This window comes from Myotis nattereri (assembly GCF_964212035.1).
Source record: "Myotis nattereri genome assembly, chromosome: 9".
Lineage (NCBI taxonomy): Eukaryota > Metazoa > Chordata > Mammalia > Chiroptera > Vespertilionidae > Myotis > Myotis nattereri.
The window spans coordinates 20,015,832-20,038,269 of NC_138084.1; the positions used below are offsets into that span (position 1 = coordinate 20,015,832).

The following is a 22,438-nucleotide window of genomic DNA, read 5'->3' on the forward strand; positions in this document are numbered from 1 at the left end:
TTCTTTACTCCTGTCCCTTTCATCCTTCAAACGCTAAAAATTGATGTTCTAATGAATAGTGTTGATTGAGTTTGATTGGGATACTGGGGTTTCTGGAGGCCATGGTAGGGAGATTTCTGGGCAAGGGCACCACCAGCAAGGAAAAGCTCAGAGGTAGCCTGGAGCCTGGCGCTTTTGGAGACTCAAAGAGAAGCATGTATGATATTTTTTCTTTGCATTTGGAACTCTGTGAAGAGCAGGTAAAGGGTGAAAGAGATGTGGGAAATACAAATAATAATATTAATAATATCTCTGTAATTCAAGAGAGCATAAGAAAGAGAAAGGGAAACAAACAAAAAATGACTATAAGATATTATGAAAAATTATTACTTCAAAAAATTCATAATCCCAGTCCCTAACACATAATTTTTATTTTTCGATATCCTATCCTGGATCCTGATCATATAAATTTAGTGTTTCATGTGATTGCAACCTCAGCAAAACAAAGTTTGTATTCTAGGGTAAGATTAACATGTAATCCTGATGTCAATCTGCCCTTTTAGATTATTTTCCACATTAATTATTTAAGACCATAATAACCAAGTCCAGCTTGTGTCTGTCTTCGTGTCTCAGTATTTTGGTCACAGAAACCCTGAAGAATAAATCAATTTAGCATCTGTCTTCTTAACTCAAGCAATGTCGAAGCAGGCCAGAAAAACTACTTCTACTCTGAAGTAGGTGTAAATCCTTCATTCACCAAATTGCTGCATCCCTTCGGACTGAGACTCCTGAGCAGAGGTTGGAGTTGAATGGCAGCTAGTGTGTGGCCATTGGCCGGCAGGCGTCGCTTTGGGCCAGTAGGGGGCGTGTGAGCTCCTAGGCACCGGCCCGAGTAGTCAGCGGGCGTGGCAATGCATCCTTGACAGACAGCAAAGGATGCTGGCGAAGATGAGGTAATACCACCCCGAACTAGAAGGGCGTTGGGGTATGGGCACCTGTGTGCGCGGCTGTGAGTGTGCGGGTGCGGGTGCGTGCGCGAGCGGGAGACACTTCGTGTCTCAAAGCTGGCACTGCAGACACGGATCACGCTGCATTTTTAAAAAGAAGAAGAAAAAAAAGACAATTCAGTCCTGGGAGGGAGGTGGCAAAGTTGAGGCCGGGCCACTACTGCGGTCCTTGGGCCGCGTCATGGAGGGGCTGGGGTAACCCCCACGGGCGCGGATTTGCCTTAGTGTCTCTCTTGGGAGGAGCGATTCATTCTGGAAGCAACTGAGCAGAACCACAGGGAGGGGGAGCTCTCGCCCAGGCGGAGACAGCAATTCGTGCGGCGAAGAGTGGGGAAGGGAGGGGAACGCAGCGAGCCATTCCCGGCGCGAGCGCGCGGCGAGCTCCCACCCGGCCGACTGCAGAGCCCGAGGCGCAACTGGTGCGAGGGCTCGGTCCTCGCCTGGCAGTCCGCTCCGGCTCGCGCCCGCCGGGTGGCTTGGCAAGGCGGGGGCCTGTTTGCAGAAGGCCGGACATTTGCATGAAGCCACCCGACCCCACGGAGCAGTGGCAGCGGCGGCGGCAGCGGCGGACCCCGGAGGCGGCGCGCGGTCCGAGCCAGGCGGCCCCGGTCTCCGGGCCCCGGTGGATGCGCGGCCGGGGAGCGGCCCATGGGCCGGAGCTGAGACTGCCCGGGGCGTCTGGGCGCGGGGCGGGGTGCGCGGTCGAGGCCCAGAGGCGGCGGCGAAGGAGGAAGCGGAGGAGGGAGGGCGCACCGAGCCCGGGAGAGGGACAGCGCCGCGCCGCCGCCGCGTCCCCGGGCTCGCCATGCTCCTGGCCTCGGCGGTGGTGGTCTGGGAATGGCTGAACGAGCACGGCCGCTGGCGTCCCTACAGCCCTGCCGTGAGCCACCACATCGAGGCGGTGGTCCGCGCCGGCCCCCGCGCCGGGGGCAGCGTGGTGCTGGGCCAGGTGGACAGCCGGCTCGCGCCCTACATCATCGACCTGCAGTCAATGAACCAGTTCCGCCAGGACACGGGTGAGCCGGCCGCCCCTGCCCCGCCCGCGCGCACCTCCCCTCCCCGCCCTGAGATTTCCCGCGGCGCGAGCCCACAGGGGCCCACCCAGTCTGCACCTCCGTGCTGTGGTGGCTCCAGAGGTGGTCGTGGAGGGGGCGCTTCTTGCCCAAGATCCTAAGATTCCCCCTGCAATAAGCCCCAAGCAATTGATGTCAGTGTTCTGGTTATGCAAACCCAGCTGCACCCTAGCCCCTATCAACTCCTCTTTTACGCGCCCCCCTTTAAGCGCTTGGTGGACCCAGGTCCTCCCCGGTGGAAATTGTGACGCCACCTCGGCCACAAGCAATCCCAGCCCCTAGTAAAGGCTTCCTGCTCCCATCGCCCACACCTCGGCTGACCCTGCTTTGCCCGGGCACCCTTGGGCCTGCCGTACATCCTCCTTCTCACGCACCTTACTGCCTCTGCCCCCTGTGTGGGGTGCCTTCCCACAGCGGGGTGCTGGGTGTGGGAACTGGGGAAGGAAGCAGAGATTCCCTGGAGGCTCTAGCGGCAGTCTCCAATGGGAAGGGCTGGGCTCCCTGGAAGCGGAGACTGGAGTTGGGGGATTCCAGGGCTTGAAGCGCCCTGGATGCTGTGGCATCCGCCGGTGCGGCTGCTCGTGCAGTCCCAGGGCTGAAGCAACAGGCCGAGCAGATGGAGAGAGGGAGGGGGCGGGCACCGGGCTCGGAATGCCTGGCAGGGAAGCCACTCCGCTCCCTTTGTCCGCGGAGGAGGAGGAGGAGGAGGAGGAGGAGGAGGAGGAGGAGGAGGAGGCAGATTCCTAAGGAGAAACTGCCCCCAAGCTTCCTCCTTAAACCGTCGACTGTGAGGGACACTCCGGCCTCCCAGACCACAAACAATCTTCTTGTGAGATGCAAGTTGCCACTGTGGCCACCACAATCTCACTTCCCAGCTGACCAGCCTTCCCATCAGAGCAAGGAAGAGAGGCGGCAGGGAAGAGGTCAGGGTGGCGGGTCTTTGGCGGAGGGGCAGGGCGGAGCTGCCCCTTTGCTTGGCCCAGTGTGTCCAGACTTCGTTGATGACTTGGGACAAGTCTGTCTCCCCTAGTCTCCTCATGGGGGGCGGGAGGGGGTGGAGGTTGTTTCTGGAATTCTGGCTGGGCTTTCCCAAGAGTGTGCAGAGGAGCCTGGAGAGGCAGGTGTGGGGAGGAGGGACTGGAGAGGAAGACTGGGAGAGTCCCAGAAGGCCAGAGAACAGCTGCTGGAGCTGGGCATCTCAGCCCCCTTGGAAAGCCCCACATCCTGTGTGCTAATTAGGATTTTCATGGGAAAGGGGTAGCTTTCCACCCTCCTGTCCCATCTTCAGTCATGACTCCCAAGAACCTCTTTGCCAAAGACTTTGCAGACACTGGCCCAGTGAGTAAAGTTTTCTGGGGAAAGGCTTCCAGACGTGTTACCATGGGGGGAGGGGAGAGGAGGCTTAAACCCTGGTGGGAAAGGGAGGGAGGTGGAGCTCAGATGGCTGAGAGGAAGAGGGAGTAAGGAGGACATGGGAGATTGAGAAAGAGGATTAAGTGCCGCTGAGGTGGAGAGAGAGAATGTAATTGTGTAATTTGGACAGAGGTTGTGGAGGTAAGAGATGAGGCCTCAGATTGGGGGGTGGACATGTGTCTGGAGAGGGAGTCAGCGGAGCCTTGGAGGTGGGACCAGGAAGACCAGCAGCTAAGACACCTGACAGGGAATTCCAGTCCTGCTCAAAATAAACAGGCAGGTGTGAGCTTTTCTATTTGAAACTAAGTCTCTGCAGCACATGGCGAGCCACCCTCGTGACATAAAGGTCCCAGCCCTTGTCTCACAGTTGGGAAAGGAGAAAGTTTAATCAGTGTTTAAGGACATGGTGCCTAGAAAGGGTCATGGCCTGAAGGGTCCTTTCTACAGAAGCGAAGTTCTGGAGAAAACCGGATTGTAGGACAGAAGCCCCCTCCCCCAGGTCTGATTGCTCTTTCCTAAGGACAGGCTGACCACTACCTGGCCCTCAGTTTAGTTCAAGGGTAGGCACCAGGTGGTGGTCAGCCTCTCCATGGGGAAGAGTTTGCTGGTGCTCTGCAGACTTTAGACCAGAGGCAGAGAGCTGGCCCTGGATCATTTTAAAGACTGCCTCGGGGTGTGTTTCGCATTCTTGTCTGTCTCCTCAGTGCCAGGCCCTGCACTGGGTGCTAGAGGCATTGGGCTGAATTCCCAGGAATGCTGTGTCTGTCAGGGAGCTTGTCAAAATAGAATAGGACTTCTGGGTTTCTGGACTTGGAGCCCCCTCATCTCCATTCTCCACCACCAGAGACACAGTTCCTCTCAATATAGCTCATTGATGAGGCCATGATGGGGTAGGAACTTTAAACCACCAGCTCCCAGGCAACCTCGGCCAAGCCCTGGCAATGTCTAATTAAATTACCCACTGTCCCCTAAGCCATAGTTTGAAGCTGGGAACCAGAAACATCCCCATAAACAAAGGAGAGCTGGAAGTCCCCTGTGTAGAGGCAATTCCTCTCTTTTTTTTTGTTGGCGCCTCTATGTGGGGACATTTCCTGAGATGGGAGCTTTGTTTTTTCAGAAATAGCCTGCCCTAATGCCAAGGGAGTCCTCAGACTCTCAGCTTTCCTGGGCTCTGACTTCATCCAGCCTGTCTCCAGGGAGATACCTAGGAGGCTGCAGACACCCTCTGCCGCCTCTGTTTGCCCTGTACACTTCTTACCCCAGACAGCCTCCCAGTCAGAGCTTATTTGCATTCCATGCTGGTCTCCTCTAAGCATTTGAGGCTAGAGAATCTGGAAGAAGAGAAGAGATGGGGGCGTCTGGGTCTTGGCTGCTTCCAAAGGCCTTGGTTGGGTCCTCTTCACCTACAGTCATTTACCTTGCCTGGGCTAACCTCCTGCTGTAGGATAGTGAGCTCTATACTTCAGCATCACTTTGCTCTGCATCTTCCAATGCACCTGATCGCTGCCATCTCCAAGGCCCAGGCAGCAGGATGGAAGGGGGAACACCCAGACTGGGAGGGGGAGACATGACTCAGGCTCTCATCCCAGACTCATTGGCTTACAGTGTGACCTTGAGCAAGTCCCTTCACTGCTCAGGCCTCATTTTCCTCTGCAGAATGAAGAACAGGCTTAAGATTCCTTGTGGAATTTCTTCCCATCATGCAGATCAGCATGTGAGTGGGTTTGGCCCCTCCTCCAGTGATGCTGCTGCTTAGAAGCTGTGTGGTGTGAGGGAGGGATCTTTCCAGCTCAGAGATGTCTGTAGAGCTGTGTCCTCATTTATGACTTTCATGTGGTGAGAGGGTCAGATGGAAAGAGATTAAAGGGTTTGACAGAAGCTGATGCAGCTGATTTTTAGGCTCCCACAATGTCCTGTATCCTCTGTGAGCACAGGAATGGAGGAGGCAAAGGGAATGATGACCACGTGACAGTTACAATATAGTGATGCTCCAAGCACATTGCACACATTATCTTGTTTAATTCTCCAAGAGCCTTATGAAAGACCTATTGTTCCCATTTTATAGGAAAGGAAGCAAGTTCAAAGAGATTAAGTTATTCAAAGGTTTATATCCAGTCAATGGGGGAGCTGAGGTTCGAAATCAATTGTTCTATGCTCTACTCCTTTATGTGGTGAACACCAATGGCTGCTTCATGCAGTGCTGTTCTAGGCATGTGGAGTGTAGCAGTAACAAACACCTAAGTACCTAAGTTTTGCCCTCGTGAATCATTCTAGTAAGGATGAGGGGTGCTGAGATTTCTTGGACAGAGTAGATGCTCTAACACAGTGTTGCATAGATGTGGATGAAATGCCCTAGAGACCTCAGGTCATCTTAGAAAGTGTTGTCTCCCATTTTCCAGAAGCTTAAATATCTTAGGTGCTTTGAAATGCAGGTGTCTGAGTTGCCAAGAAAAACTGACTTTCTTTCTCTTTATTCCTCCTTAGTCTGGGAACATCCTTTATCTCTATCCCATTAGAGGCCTTTTCCTTGGATTACTGCACCTTTAGGATCCAGCGGATTTCCTCAGATCATCTAGTTCACAGTCCTGGTTATAGAAGGTCCAGGACTAGCCCATTCCAGATGGAATTGCCTTGGAAAATAATCAGAGAATTAAATCCCACCATCTCTTTTGTCCCACAACTTTGATTCTGAAGTCTGCCTTCTGTCTGTAATTAACCTGGTAGGACTGAACTGGACTCAACATTTTCTCCTTCCAAACCCAGCTCTTTATCTTGACACCCCTCTGCCTGTTATTTGTGCTTCCATTTTACCACTTGCCCATGGTCTAAACCCAGGACTGTTTGACACATCCTGTCATTCAGAGTCTTACTGGGGTGCTAGGCATGTGCAGGCACATAGACCATGTGGCCCAGCAGTTAGAACTTTAGTGTGCATGGGAACTCAGGGTGGCCCTCTCCCAGGGCTGGAAGGCATTGTACCTCTAAAGATTCTGACGCAGGTGATCCTGGAACTGCTCTTGGAAAGCATTCAGCTCCTCGTGGTCAAGTCCTACCCATTTCCTCTCTGTAGGGCCCTCCGACCTGTCACCTCCTTTTCATTTTCACTGCCAACACCCTCATTATTCTCACTTAGACACAATTAACAGACCTGCTCTGCTCTTGTCACTTCTCTGTGTCACAAACTTCACTGGCTCCTTATTGTGTCCAAATAAAATCCATGACAGCTTAGCAGTCCTTTGTCATGTCTGACTATTGAAATTCTCCTTATATTCAGGTCTTATGCTATTTATCATCCATTTATTAAAATGTTCTCCAAACCATCATTACTTTATTTAATATTTAACTGATATTTATTGAGCCTCTTGGACATTCCAAGCATTGGGAGATACAGCCCTGAGCAAACACCTGGATGCCCACTCTTATGGGGTTGGGAGTCCAGTGGTGGGAGACAGACTTTCATCTAATTAATCACACAAATAAATGTGTAATTGCACATCAAGATAAATGCTATAAGAAAAATAGGAGTCGGAATTTGGTCAAGGCAACACAGAGGAAATGTGAAGGATGAACAGTGAGGAGGATTGCCTGAATGTTTGGAGGGAGGGACCAGCATTATGTAAAGGTCCAGAGAAGCATGGCAGTGGACAGAGAGTGAAGGAGACTGGGGTGACAGAAATGTGAGCAGAGTGGGGGGAGAGGATTTCCGTGCTGAACTCAGGGGAAGTCATGAAAAGGATTTAAGCATTAAGGATGTGGTCAGATTTTCTGCCAACAGGCATTTTGTTGGCACCCTTCCTGTGGCTATTCTGCCTCATAAATAGTCATTAGCATACCTGTCTTGTTTTAGACTGTAAGCTATTTGAGGAGTGACTAGGTCTTGGCATTCCTCACAGCACTAGTGAGTACTCAGTAGATGAGGCAAATAATGCAATGCCAAATTAGCCCGAAGTCGTCAATCAATCACAGCACTTTTTGGAGCCCTCATTATTGCCAGGCACTGCAGTGGGCACTAGAAAGCAAAGACCTGCACTGTGGTGACTGCTTCCATGTAAGGCGCCAGCATGAAAAGAGACCCTGGTGCACCCCAGATTCCTGACTAGGAGAACCTTTCAAGGGCTGGGTGGTAAATGGCATAGGACCTGGATGGTCAGGAGAATTTCAATAGATTTTTTTTAAAAAAAGCAAAGGGGGGCATTTCAATAGAAGGGAACAGTAGGGGAGGAGGTCCAGGCACTCTGAGGGAACCCATGAGGGTAAAAGGGGTGTCTATTTGTCAGGAGTGGAGGCAATACAAGCACAAAAGAAGATAAACCTGGGATGGTTAGGGAGCCAGGATCTCCAGAAGCTCTGGGGCAATTCCCAGGCATCTCTGGGACTGGTAACACTGGTGTAAAAAAAAAAAAAAAAAAAAAAAAAAAAAACACCCTCTAAGCACATCTGTGAAAATTGGTCCAGTACATTGTCTCTGCTACCTGGAAGGAATACAAAAGAGTGCCATTTAAGCTCTCTAAACTTCATGTCCTCATCTCTAAAAGGTGTTTCATAGGATTGCCATGAAGATCACGTGGATTGTACAAATATGAGTTACATATAAAATTTCTCTTTCTCCTCCTCTTCCATCCTGCTCAGACAAATAGTTGGAAAAAATTACAATAATAATCACCAACTTTTCTTGAGCTCTTGCCACGTGACAGGTGTTATTTCAGTACTTTATATTCATTTCTACACTTCATCCTCAAGTTCACCCTTTGAAGTAGCTTCCCCAGGTTCCAAACAGATGAGGAAACTGAGGCTTAATCCCACAGCTGGAAGGGGCAGGTCCTCTGCTGTTGGACACAAAGCCTGTGTTCTTTGTTCCCCAGCGGGCTGGCTGCTTAGGAAGGAAATAGAAGCAAACCAGGGGACTATTGCCTCCCCGCTTCCTCCTGTCCTGCTAGCTACCCCATGTCCCCCAGCAGAGGTCCTGCTGCTGAATAGGGGATTGTTCTGCCTCTCCCTCCTGCCTCTGAATGTTGATGTTTTGGGTCATTAAGGGGGTTGGAGATGGTGGGGGGGGACGGGTTATGACCCTGGCAAAGGCCTGAATAGCCATTGTTCCTTTTCTTCCCCCCTTGAATGGGATTCTGTCCCAAGTCCTGGTGTCTTCCTCTGGGTTGGAGGAGGGGTGAGTCAGAGGCGGGAGAAGGGGAGCCTTTTCCCACCACTTTGATGGCTAGGACTCAAGATGACAGATTTGGCGATCCAGCCACCCTGAAGGTTTCACCAGCTTCCCCATCCTGCCTTGAGCTGAGTTTCTGTAGCCTTGATGATATCCATGAAATGAAGTCTGAACTCAGGTTGAGGGTAGGTAGGAGAGAAAGAGGCAGCAGTTAGAGGCTTAGTATACCCTTCTTGTCCTGCAGGCTCATTTCTGCTGTACTGTTCCCCTGCAATGACCTTGGCCTTGTCCCTATCCCTAACCCCTACCCGCAGCAAGATTGTAACAGTGAAGATGATCTCTTTAGGAGGGCTTGGGTTTCTTGAAAGAACGACATTTGATACATAGAAAATTATTCTTATGACCATTATTGTTGTTGATATAAGACTTAATGCTGGGAAATTTGGGAGTGTGCTCTCAACCCGGTTTTCCTTTCTCTTCTCACAATAACAGGCCAGCTCAGTGACCACTGTCTCTGGGCATCCTTTCCCCACAGAGGCAGGGTCTTCCTCTGCCCTCTAGGTTTCCATGGCCCTGTGTTCCTTTCATCCATAACCCTAGAGGCAGGAACATTTGGAGGGATAGGGGAGAAAGGATATGATATTTATGAGCACCTACTGGGTGTTGAGAGTATGATGTGCCTTAGGGCCAAGAGAAATGCAGAATCTGGGATGTACAGGTGAGTATTTGTTGAGTTAATGAGGAGTCACACTTGCTTTTCACAAAAACTCAGCAAAGGAGTCATCCTGTTTCTCAAGGGAGAAACGGAGGCTGAGGGGTCTACATTAGCTAGTAAGGGAACAAACTTGGCTGCAGATCAAGGTGTCCCCACTCCAAGCCAGGAGTTGCTCCTTCTGGTAGCAGCACTGCCTCCCATATCCTTTGCCTTATAACTCATCTGTTTTTACCCTGATGTGACTAAGAGACAGGAATGAGTCTCATTCATAGCTGATATCTCAACAGGCAGCCCAGTGCCTGGCACACAGTAGGACTCGTTTGATATTTGCCTATGAATGAAACAGAATTCCTTTTCTTTCCTTGCTGACCCTGACCCAATCCTCTATCCCCCTCTGGCAGGGACCCTCCGCCCAGTTCGCCGTAACTACTACGACCCATCCTCGGCCCCTGGGAAGGGCGTGGTATGGGAGTGGGAGAACGACAACGGTTCCTGGACGCCCTACGACATGGAAGTGGGCATCACCATCCAACAGGCCTACGAGAGGCAGCACCCCTGGATCGACCTCACTTCCATCGGCTTTAGCTACGTCATTGACTTCAGCACCATGGGCCAGATCAACCGGCAGACCCATCGCCAGCGCCGCATACGCCGGCGTCTGGACCTCATCTACCCCATGGTCACCGGCACCTTGCCCAAGGCCCAGTCCTGGCCGGCCAGCCCGGGATCAGCCGGATCCGCAGGATCAGCTGCCTCACCACCCGGCCCGCCCTGCTCTTGCCCACAGTGCGTCCTGGTGATGAGCGTCAAGGCAGCCGGGCCCCCGCAGCCTCCAGCAGCCCGCAAGAACGTGCCCCCATCCGGAGCGGTCAAGCTGCCCCCACCACCACCAGGACCTGGGGCCAAGCTCCTGGACAGCACGGGCACCATCCGAGGCCCCGTGAAGATGGCCCCATCCCAGCCAGTCCAGCGACAGGCTGCCAGCACTCCGGCAGGGGCGGCTGTGGGCTCTCCTGCCAGCCCCCCGGGGACCAACGGCAAGACAGGAAGGGTGGCCCTGGCGACCTTGAATCGGACCAACCTGCAGCGGCTGGCCATGGCGCAGTCCCGGGTGCTGATCGCCTCTGGGTAGGTGCTTGCATGGCTGCCTCGAGTCTCTACTCCCCAGGCAGAGCAAACGACGGACTTTCCGCTCCCTGTCATCATGTCCTACCACCCTACCTGCAGGTGGATGAGGAGGCTTCGGCCTTTGGGGCGATTCTAATGGAGACTTTGCCTCTTACTGGCCCTGAGATGGGGCAGTCCCTCACTTCCTCCTCTGTGAGTTCTGGCAGCCATACCCACGTGGGGGTTGCTGTGAAGACTAAAGAGATCAGGTGTGATTGTAATAGCAGGCTACATTAATTGTGCACTCAGGTTCTTTCAGTTTGGGGGCTAGTGGGTATCACCTCATTTAATCCTTCACAGCAGCTCTGTGAAGAAGGCAGCTTGACCCCATTTTACACATGAAGACACTACCAGTTAACTTGCTCAAGGGCACGCAGCTAATCATGTCCAGAGACCAGGATTCACACTTTAGAAAGTCTGACGGCAGAGCCAGACTCTGTCTGACTCTGCAGGGCCCCTTCCCTGTCCAGCATGCACCACGGTGCCTGGCATATAGTAGGTGCCAAACAAGGATTTGTCCCTTTCCTCTGGTCTGTGTGGCAGCTGGAGGGGTGCCTTCGGATTGGAATAACAGCCCATAGTAGTGAGTCCTTACCATGTGCTGGACACATTCCCTGCATTGTCTCAGTTAATCCTGTGACAAGCTGGTGATGACATATGTTTTATGAGTATTGCTTTTTATGATCTTCGTGATCTGCTCGACCATAACATGGGAGAAACCCAGGGCCATGCAGTGCCCACAGCCTCTGCCTGCCAGCCCTGGTTTCTTATGAGATTGGCTTCTCATCGTCACCCAATTTCCCTTTCTCCAGAGGCACCTGGCCTGTAGCCCAGGAGCCCCAGGCAGTAGGGATGATTAGGGTTAGACTGGACACCTGAGTGTGAAATTCAGGCTGCCCAGAGGGTGATCTCTGCACATGGATATTCAGCCCTGGGAGGAGTGAAGGAGGGTATACCATAGACTGGGGGTATACCTTCCTCTGCCACTGGGCAAGCCACAGAATCTCAGCAAGGTCCAGTTTCCTCGCGTGTGAAATGGGGATCATCATGCTTGCCCTGCCTGCCCCATGGGTCATCGTGAACCTTTACCACGTGCACTCCCCAGCTTTATCCCATTCCCTTGCCCTGTGATGCAAGTGTCAGGCATGCATTAGCTCCCGGCGGAGAGCCCCGTAGCTGAGTGTTACACACAGAGTGGGCTGGGAACCTAAGTTTTAGTCTCCTAATCCACTGTTCTTGTTGTTTTGGTGTGTTGTTACTTTTTTATTTTATTTTTTGCTTAAGTCTGGCTCCTCAGTTATGGGAAAACAATTAACAAAATAGTCGAATACTGGTCAGGTGCATGGGATTTTCATATGACTTCCTCTGAGTGGGCAGAAGTATGTGGGAGAGGGCACTGGGTACCTAAACAGTGCCTCCACTCAATTTCTACTCACTGTCACACAATAACATCTTGAGGGCCTCTAACAATTCAGAGTGATGGCTGGCACTTGTAAGAACCCAGCCTCCAGAACTGACTGCCTAGACTTGAACCCAAGTTCCTTGCTGTGTAACTTGGGGTAAGTTTTGCATCCTCTTGTCTTCACTTTGTTCATCTGTAAAATGGGGATAATAATAGCACCTTCTTTATAGGGTTATCATGAGGATTAAATGAAATATTTGGTGTATAGATTTAGCACAATGCTTGATACATAGTAAGAGTTGGGTCAGAATTAGCTGCTATTGCTGTTATTACAATTATTCTCAGGTATCTATTGAATATGCACTATGTAGTTGTTGAATTGAAGTCAAAGCTGAGCAGCCTTACCTCATTTCTGGCGCCCTTGACAAATGCCAAGTGACCCCATGCCATAATTGAGGGAAAGGAAGCCCAGATCGCTTTAAATCCCAATGAGGGAGTCGGCAGCTCTTTATCTCTCTGCTTTATTCCCTCTGCCAGCCAGTAGAATTGGAGTGAGAGAATAGGCTGAAGGGCCGGCCAGTGCAGTTTCAAAAGAGCTATAGAAACAAGTTGTTTTTTTCTCTGCTCTGTTTTCCTGACAAGGGAGGCCCCTCCCTAGCTTCCAGCCCTTTTCTTTTCACCTCTTACCACCTCCCTCACCCCCACTACCATCTTCTGCTCCAGTCTTTCTTGGCCATTTAATTAGCGTGTTTATTCCCTTTGTCTGGCATTGCCATCGACCTTCTGTCGTCCAGTGGCCCCTCCCCACACCCCTCGCTGCCCATGACCTCTTCAAGAAACTTTCCCACGGAAAAAAAGAAGACCAGGGAGGGTGGGAGAGGTGGGATGGAGAGAAGGGTTTGGGGGGAACAAAAGACCCAGTAAATTATTCAGGGACACAAGCAGGGGGCTTCTAAAGAGAAGAGAGAGGGGGGCTGTACAGGGGTGGGCGAGAGGCGCCCCTCTGGCCCTCTGCTCCAGAATTGAGGCTTCTCTATCTCCAATGAGGCCATAGTCGCTGGAGAGACAAGACCATTGTTCTGCCTGAGGATTCCTGGGTTGGCTCATGACTTCAAGAGAAACACTGGCTCTCACCAGGGCATCTGCAGAGCTGTTCTCCCGTCTTCAACTCCCCTCCCCTGCCACCTTACCAGCTCTTCTCTTTTCCTAGTTTTATATTTTAGACACAGAAATTAAAACTTGCACCCTCCATACCTGGGATCAACCCAACAGAATGGGGGCAGGGGAATTGTCTTCTGATTGGTCAACAAGTGGTTAGGCCAACAGCTTTGGCTGAGCTGAGTTGCCTGGAGGACTTGGAAGCATGCCTGCCACTGGGCTGCTGATTTCCAGAAGGAGGGTTCAGGCATATGGAGCTGGGGCCCCAACAGGGTATGACTGGTGTGGACTATATGGGCCAGTCTCCATGGCTCTCATTTTAACCAATAACAGTGGGGGAGGGGTAGCCAGTTGTTGCTAACTCGACAATCCTAAGGACTGCCCAACACTCAACTTGAAACTTTACACTTGATGCCCTCAAGAACCTGAGAAAACTGGAATATTACAGCAGGAGAAGACTGTATCAAGCCCAAATTCCTCTCACAGTTGGGAAACAAAAATGTAAATAATCACCCAATTTTGCATAGGGCTTGGCTATTTACAAAGTATTTGCTCCAGATCCTCCATCCTCACAGGGGCCCCAGCCAGCAAGAGCAGAGTGGCTGTGGTGGCCCTTCCAAAGGTACATGTCACATGTCCCTGCTCAGCTGGATTGGAAGGTGACTTCCAGGCCCCTTGGCTGGGGGAGGGGCTCCTTCCTATATAGCCTTCTGTATTTCATAAACAAGTATTTCCTCTTCCCCGAGCCCCAGTGCCACCAGAATCCAATGACAAACCCTTCTGCCATGCTCCCCTTTCCTGGCATAGCAGAGACACCCACCTCTCCCACAGTGTTCACAGGAGTCCCAGGCCTCACGTGTAGACCCTCCCTCTCTCCAGACCTTGCCTCTCCCCAGAGTTCTTGGGCTGCCTGGGGGGTTGCTGTGCGGGTTGGAATATTTCCTGGTTAAGCAGATTGGGTGTGGAAACCTGCCAGTCCAGTTTGTGGGAACAAAGGTAGCTTTTGTCACCCAGATCACAACTACTTATCAGCGGGAGTGGGGGCCTTGGAGTGGTGAAGGGGTCAGGCAGGTGCGGGGCTGAGTGGGGTGCTGCCCCCTGGTGGGGAGCAGGACAGGCACAGGAGGCCAGGCCTCCACAACCAGCTTCTGCAGCCCTGTGAGTGGGGACTTGCTGTGAGGAGGACTAGACTCCGCTGTGGGTGGAGGACTGAGTTCTTGAGTACTGGGGTGCGAAATTGTCAGAAAATCTCCTTAGCATCTTTTAACCCCAGTTCTTCACAGGTCTATAGATAAGGATGCTGAGGCTCAGAAAAGTTACTGGACTGTGTGAGGTTTACTGGCAGGATTGGGATTTGAAACCAGTTTTCCTGGCTCCCGGCCCACCATAGCATGCCTGTCCCCGAGGAGCAGGTCACAGGATCCAGAATCTAGACCATACTCTTTTCCTGGCCTACATTCCCTTGTTTTGAATTCCCCTCCCCCTCATCTGGTTTGATTTATCCTAAGGACAGTTTCTGGGGAAAAGTATCCCTTAGTGGCCTGCTGAGACACAAATACTCCCACATCTGTTGTTTCCACATCCTTCTCACAACGCTGTGCACATGTCATGGTCCCTGGGCAGGCACAGGGGCCCTGGAAGACTCAACATCTCCTGAGAAGCACCCCCGGGCATGTGGGGCTCAGGCAGATCCACTGCCCAGCCTTGAGGTCCCAGCTGAGCTCTGCTGCCTCTTAGATGTGTGTGTATTCCTTCACTCTCTGAGTTTCATGTACTCTGTCTGCAGTATCAGGTGACCAGATGATGTAGTAGACATAAGAGCACAGCATCATAGGCGGCTGGGCTCTTGAGCCAGATTTCCTGCATTCAGATCCTTAGCTGTGTGATCTTTATCAAGTTGGCTTAACCGCTCTGTGCCTCAGCTTCCCTGCCTATTAAAGTAGGGTTGATCATAATAACACCTCTTGCGTAGGTTGCTGGAAGGATTGGGTGACTTACGTATTGTGAGCAGTGAGACGTGCCGGGTACAAGGCAGGCTCTGTGCATGTTAGCAATTATAACACAAGGATAAAGGCTCCTGGGCTGTCTTGTTCACTGCTGTGTCCCTGGCTCAATATGAATGGGCAAATAAACAAATAATAAACAATGTAAGTAAACGAACCAACATGCTCTCTTTCCCTCCTCCTGTTTTCCCAGCACCACCCTACCCCCATAGCAGAACTGCCGGCTTCTCAGGCTGCCTGGCTCCTGGAGTCATCTGTGACCCGGTGCATTGGCCTCTCCAAGCCCACATCTTCCTCCAAGCCCAGCTGTGGAAGCCTGGGTGGTGAAGGGGGTGGGGAGAGATGGCGCAAGACTGAGCCCCACATGTCCCCTATTTTTCTAGTTGGCGCCGGGAGACCTCGTCTATCCCATGCAGCTGTGCCGTCTCCTCTCCAGCTTGGCTTGAGTTGCTGGGAGAGGAACAGAGAGAGGAGGAGGTTTTGCCTGATATTTATATTTCTCAGAGAGTGGGAGAAGTAACAGCTGTTAGAGCAATGGTTTCCAAATGTTGGACTGGGGATTGGTGGCATCTGCATTCTCTCCGCAGAAGCGTGTCAAAATGCGAGTTCTTGTGCCCCAGTGCAGGCTTGGAGCTCTGGCTCTTTCAAAGCTTCTTAGGTGACTCTGATGTCCACCAAGGTTTGAACTTGTTTCTTTATTCTTTCATTCCTTCAGTAACTGTTCATTGAATGCCTGCTAGTGTCAGGCTTCTGAACAAAACGGACAAAGAAATTTGCCCTTGTAGAGCTTAGATTCTAGAAGGGGAGATACTAAGAAACAACTTATTTTAAAAAATTATTAATTCCATGGGGGGAAAAAATTAAAAAACACAGCAGTACATGAAGGTTTGGGGGTCCCAGGGTGAAATGGATAAGCTGATAGCAGTATTAAATAAGATGGTCTCAGGAACCTCACTGAGAAGGCAAGATGTGAGCCAAGAGTGAAGGAGTTATAGGAGGGAGCCAGGAATATCTCTGATAGAAGAGCATTTTAGGCAGAGGGAACAGCATATGCAAAGGCCCTGAGGCCGGATGTGCCAATCATGTGGGAGGAACAGGCAAAGAGGCAAGTTATATGAGGGAGAGCAGAGAGAGAGGAGGATTGGGGTGAGGAGCATGGACAGAACATTCAGGGCTGTGTAGGCCTTGCTGGGACTTTGAATTAACTGAGGAGAGCCATTCTGAGTTTAAGGTTCTGAGTAGAGGAGTGACATGATCTTGTTTGGAAGATATCACCTCTGGCTATGGTGCCAATGATGCTCTTGTAATTAGCTAGTTGTTAATAATAAAAAAGGAGCAAGGGAAGGCCAGACATTATAGGCATGGTCATATGGGCAGCTTCACTAGGAAGCTGCAACTTTGCACTCCCCAAGGAACCACCGGCCCATTCCCTGAAGATTACTGGGGGAAGGGTTCCAACAAAGAGGAGATAGACGGGTACGCAGTAAGGTTGGGGTGACTAGGGAAGAAAGATACTTGCCTGTAGGTCAAAACTGGGGAACCATGGATTGGCCAGAATGGGTGAAGCCAATGAAAGCCCATGAAAATTTTGGAATACACAATGCCCCAAACCAGTGGTCGGCAAACTGCGGTTCGCGAGCCACATGTGGCTCTTTGGACCCTTAAGTGTGGCTCTTCCACAAAATACCACTTGCGGGCACGCACCTACAGTGCGTGGCCCATGCGCAGAAGTCAGTATTTTGTGGTAGAGCCACACTCAAGCGGCCAAAGAGCCGCATGTGGCTCGCGAGCCACAATTTGCCGACCACTGCCCTAAACGAAGGAGTTCTCTCTCTTGTTGCTCCTGACTCTTGGCTCTTGGCTTCCTTGCATTTACCTGTATGGCCCCTGGCCATGCGGGTGCCACACACAATGGACTAAGCAGGAAACCTAAGCCAAGCTAGCCTGATGCTGGACCGGACTTGCCTCCAACATGGTAAGGAAACTCTGGACACTGGCTTTGATTTTAACTCTGCTGAAGCCCCAGCTACACTACTTCTATGACTGGACTGAAGGAAATGGGACCTTGGAAACTCCAGGGAAATAAAACTTTCTACAATATCTCATCCTCCTGTGCGAGTCTCGGAAAATTCTTTCTCGGGATGTGGCAAGAAATCCACCCCCACTAGCAATAGGCTGGGACGAGGACCTCTCCCCACTGGTCACACTAAGAACTTGTTGCACTTTAGTTGGGACAATTAGTTTCTGTAAGAAAGGGAAGCTCTTCACTGGGGGAAATTTTGAGGTCCCACCACTGACTCATTTTGTCCCACTTGTTAAAACCATAATGCATCTGCTCTTTCCTTCCACAGGGTCCCCACCGTCCCAGTGAAGAACCTAAATGGGTCCAGTCCTGTCAATCCTGCCTTGGCAGGTAAGAGAAACCCTGGGCTAGTCTTGCTGAAGGTAGAAAAATGAGTGACAAAATAGATAGTGAGCATTTGTAAAAGAGAGAGCATTTGGAAGTTAATTAAAACAAATGGGGATTGTAGGAGTTGGGTTGGATGAGTAGAAAGGACTTGGGGAGAACTGATTGCTAAAAGGAAAGCATGTTGTTGAAGAGGAGTGAATGAATCTGTTTCTGGGAAAGGTGGAGGGTAAGTAGAGAATCCCTGAGTTATGAGAACTCTGTGGAGAGGAGAAGAGGAGGTTAAATGGTGAGGGAGGAGTTGAGGGGGTGTTGGGAAGCTAACTCCCCAGTCCTTCCTGACACCTGCTCTGCCCTTCCAGGCATCACTGGGATCCTCATGAGTGCAGCGGGGCTGCCTGTGTGTCTCACCAGGCCACCAAAGCTGGTCCTCCACCCACCCCCCGTCAGCAAGAGCGAAATAAAATCCATCCCAGGGGTTTCCAATACAAGCCGCAAGACCACCAAAAAACAAGCCAAGAAAGGTATCAGCCTCCTTAGCTTCTGGCTTCTGGCCCTAGCTCCGCCTCCACCACTGAGGGTCATCCCCATGGCTTACCCACTCTGTGCCATAATTTCTGCATAGGCTAAACAGGCCTAACTCGAACCTGTTCTGGTGATTATACCACAGTGGAGTGTGTATGGATCAGATGGAGACTTCTTAAGAAATATAGCAATGCAGTGCAAAGCTATAGAAACAACTTATTTTAAAAGATTATGAGTTCCCACCCCCTTCACCACCCAGTGTGACACAAATAAAATATGTTAGAGAGAAAGACCACCTTGGAATTGGAACTAAAATAGACTAAATTAAAGTCCCAACTTTGTCACTTGCAAGTCATGACCTCAGAGAACCTCTGTTTTTTTCCCCTTTACTTGGAGTGAAACCAGTCACAACCAGTATCCAACAAGGATGTCTTGGAATGCATCCATGACAGTTGGGAAGTGGCCACTATTTTGTGTCCTTCTCAAGCCCCCAGACACTCTGGCCACTTGAACCCCCATTCAGGAGCTCCTTCCTACGTGCCCACAATCCCACAACGAAGGGGTCCATACCTGTGCCTGCCCTGGTACCAAAGGAACCTGCCTCAGCCCTGTGGCTGGTCTTTCTGGTCACTGGTATTAGTGGCTCAGTGTGTTGACTGTCACCCTTCAGCCCCCACCTTGTTATGCAGCAGGACAGTGGAAAGGAAGGGCCGGCATTGAGCTTTGGGCTGTTGCCCGGTCCACTTCCTCAAACCCTTGTCCTACTTTTCTAGTCTATCAGACTTTCTCTGCTTAAGTGAACTCTATTGCCTTGCTCATAATCTGATAGGAAATGACAGGAATTTGCACTTTCCCACTCTTCCTGTTGTTATTAATAGCACATATCGGATCCTTAGCTGGCAATGTGCTAAAAGGGCTGTATGTCCATTAGCTCATTTAATTGTCAAAACTGCTCCTTGAGGAGATGCTATTGCCCCTCCCCATTTTATAAGTGAGAAACGGAAGCTCAGAGAAGTTAAGAGGAGGCACTGACCCTTTTTTCCTTCTCTGCCTGCTTGTGAGGCCGGATCCTCTCATTCCCTGCCTTCAGGCTGGGCTGTCTCCAAGGGGTCCAGTCCCCAAAGAAATTCCACAATCCTTGCACCTGGCAGGGTCCTTCCCAGAGCATCAGCCTTTCCCTGATGCGGGGCTACATCTACTGGCAGCGACCGCACTGTCAACAGCCAGGGAAGACCGTTCTGAAGCTGTGCTCACAGCCTCCTGGTTTCCCATGGAAATAATATCACTTTGATGTCACATTGCAGATCGAGACAGTGCTTGGCACATTCTACCTCATTTTTTTAAACCTGTAACAGTGTACAGAGTTCTTTTATTTCTGCTCTTATCACATTGTTTGGGCAGGTCCAGGCTCTTTGATTATCTGAAAGAGAAACCCACTCAGTCTTTCTCACTAAAAAGTGGGTTTGTTGCAAACAGGCAGGGGGATGTCAGGGAAGTGATGCAGGAGGTAAAGGCAGGTGGGACCACTTCCTACCTCCTCAGACCACCTCTCTGCCTCTTCTGCCCCCTGATTCCCTTTCTAATTCTTAAATCCCATTGCAGAACAAATTCATTTCCTCTCCTGCTGTAAGCCTGGCTGGTAAGGTTCTCCTCTGGTATGTCCAGCTTGGTGAGGCGATTTGAACCCTTGTTTCTCAGTGGTGCACTGACCATCCTGTCCCCACAGGTAAAACCCCAGAAGAAGTGCTGAAGAAGTATCTGCAGAAGGTCCGGCACCCGCCAGATGAGGTGAGCGCGGGGGAGGCAGGGCAGGGCTCACCTTCTCCATCACCCACCAGCATTTCCTCCTCCGGAGTTTTCGCAACTAGCAGCAAGAGCAGCTTTCTAAGTCCTGGCAGGTCCAGAACTGGTCAGATGCACTCCCACCTGGGCTCCGAGCTCTCATCTCCTCATTCAGCAAAGAGCTGATTGATTCTAAACTACCTTAAAATGACAGTCTGAATTTAAGAAAAGCAGGATGATGAGTAGTTGGAATGACTTTAAAATGGGCTGGATAAAGATCAGTGGTTCTCAACCAGCGGCGGATTTGCACAACTTTGGGAGTAGGGAGAGGGGATGCTACTGGTATCTAGTGGGTAGAGGTCAGGGATGCTGTTAAACACCCTCCAATGCCCAGGACAACCCCTGCAGCAAAGAACTATCCAGCCCCCAATGTCAATAGTGCCAAGGGTGAGAAACCCTGTTATAGCTTTCTTTAAAGAGCAGACCCTCTAGTACACTAGAATTATAATTCCTTTACCCTAGTTCAGCTTTAAAAAAGCTTATCAATGGGCCTGTCAGCAGACATTCGTTTCCTTCACAAGCCATGGAAAAACACCAAGGAAGGACAGTGTATCGTCCCAGCTCACAAGGAGATTGTAATTTTGTTGGCCAGCTCCAAGTTCACAGGCACTGACACCAGGAATTATTTCAGGAATTCTTCTGTTGTGTAAAGCAAGACAAAACTATATTTAGATTCCCAAAGGCACCTATACCCTAGTTTGTGGGCTTTCTAGAAGAGGACCCGTGACAGCTCACCTGATCATTTGGGAACCAGTGTGGGGATGCTCCAACTTCCCAGGCTGGGAGAGGCTTGACAGCCTGTCTGCTCTATCCCCTGCCACCCCCAGGACTGCACCATCTGTATGGAGCGCCTCACAGCCCCCTCAGGCTACAAGGGCCCGCAGCCAACGGTCAAGCCTGACCTGGTGGGAAAGCTGTCCAGATGCGGCCACATCTACCACATCTACTGCCTGGTTGCCATGTACAACAATGGCAACAAGGTGAGTGCCAGCCTGTGGGGCTGCTGCCACCTCCTGCACTGGGCCCTGGAGGAGCAAGAGTATGAAGGCTCTCTTGGAGTTGTGTTCCAGGTGATGTAGGGAGTCTTAAAGGCATCCCAGGGCATCAGGAGTGATCATCTTGGCTGTTCTCAGTAAGATCCGTCCTCCACAGAATTATAATGTTGTAAAACCTGTCTTTAGCCTGGCTGGCATGGCTCAGTGGTTACGTGTCAACCTATGAACCAGGAGTCACAGTTTGATTCCTGGTCAGGGCACATGCCTGGGTTGTGGGCTTGATCCTCAGTAGGGGGTGTGCAGGAGGCAGCCAATCAATGATTCTCTGTCATCATTGATGTTTCTATCTCTCTCTCCTTCTCCCTCCCTCTCTGAAATCAATAAAGAAATATATTTAAAATATATTTTTCAAAAAACAAAACACCTGTCTTTTCCTTCCCTGTGGGCTGTGCTACCCAACCCCCCAATCTCTACACTAGGCGTGATGGTCTGAGAGGTATAGACTTCTGTCCCTGAGGTTTTTGAGGGGAGTGGTCATTGTCATGGCCCATTGCTAGGTGAAATGAGCCCCATCAATGAAGGAGAAGGAAGTTCTCATGACAGCACTGGGCCCATGGTGAGTGTTCATTCATACTGACATAAATGGGTTTCCTGATCATCCTTCCTTCTCTGAGACTAGTGATTTCCAGTTGTAATTCACTTTCTTTGAACATTTTCAAACACCCTTGATTGCCCTTCAAAGGCATTATGGACAGTTGCCAAGGTCGGCCTGGACAATCCCCCTGCTGGAGGCAGAGAGGCTGTGATTCCCGTCTTGTCCATTACTGAAGGTGGTGTGGTATTCCCTCCGTTAAAGCTGGTTTCTGGGAATCTGGGAATGTCCTTGGATGATAACTCTCTCCTTACAAAGTTCCAGCTTTTTCTAAGTCCTTGTCTTTTCCAATGTTCTTTCCTATACCTGGAATAACCTTTAACCCCCATTTCCATGAATTCAAACTGTATTTGTTTCTTCAGGCCCAGCTTGGATTGCTTCAGATCTGAGATTTCCCAGATCTCCTCCAACCTCTTACTCATCCAAAAAATGTCTGGCTTTCAGGGGGCAGCTGTGTGCTTCTCTTGCTGTGGGAAAGAGTAGAAGCAAGAGAGACAGCTGACCCAAGATTGAACCCTAGCTTAGTAGCTGAATGACCTTGGGCAAGATTTTCAACTCTGAGGTTTCATTTTCCATCTGGAAGATGGAGATAAAACAATGCCTAGTTTATAGGGTGTTATTACTCGTATGATTCAAATTGATTCCTTCTTTGTGTTAACTATGGCTATAATTTTTCCCTTCATCTTTATGTAACCCTATGATTGATTTTTCAAAGTGCTGGGCACCTTTCTCAATGTCTTAGGAAGTGTATGTTCAGTCACTGATGGGTGATGCATATCTGGAACCCTTGCACACTTTCCTGACCCTAAAGTAAAAGGTTTCTTTGGGATTCTGCATTTTTAGAGGTTGTTTTGGGTTTAAAGGGATTTCTTAACACACTTCCTTTCTGATGACTATATTCAAGATTAATCTAGTACCGCTTTGCATTGATTTCCATGCTTC

General features: G+C 50.5%; 1 protein-coding gene across 1 annotated transcript in view; it reads left to right on the forward strand.

Annotated features, from left to right (window-relative positions):
• Positions 1–1,725: 1,725 nt before the first annotated feature.
• DTX4 (deltex E3 ubiquitin ligase 4) overlaps positions 1,726–22,438 on the forward strand; it is a gene marked incomplete at its 3' end in the record, with an annotated part of 28,390 nt that continues 7,677 nt past the window's right edge. Inside the window, exons 1-6 of the mRNA XM_081099943.1 lie at positions 1,726–2,002; positions 9,747–10,473; positions 17,427–17,488; positions 17,845–18,006; positions 19,734–19,795; positions 20,677–20,829. Of these exons, the coding sequence (XP_080956069.1) occupies positions 1,792–2,002; positions 9,747–10,473; positions 17,427–17,488; positions 17,845–18,006; positions 19,734–19,795; positions 20,677–20,829 (1,377 nt within the window). The 5' untranslated portion in view covers positions 1,726–1,791. The remainder of the gene's footprint in view (positions 2,003–9,746; positions 10,474–17,426; positions 17,489–17,844; positions 18,007–19,733; positions 19,796–20,676; positions 20,830–22,438) is intronic.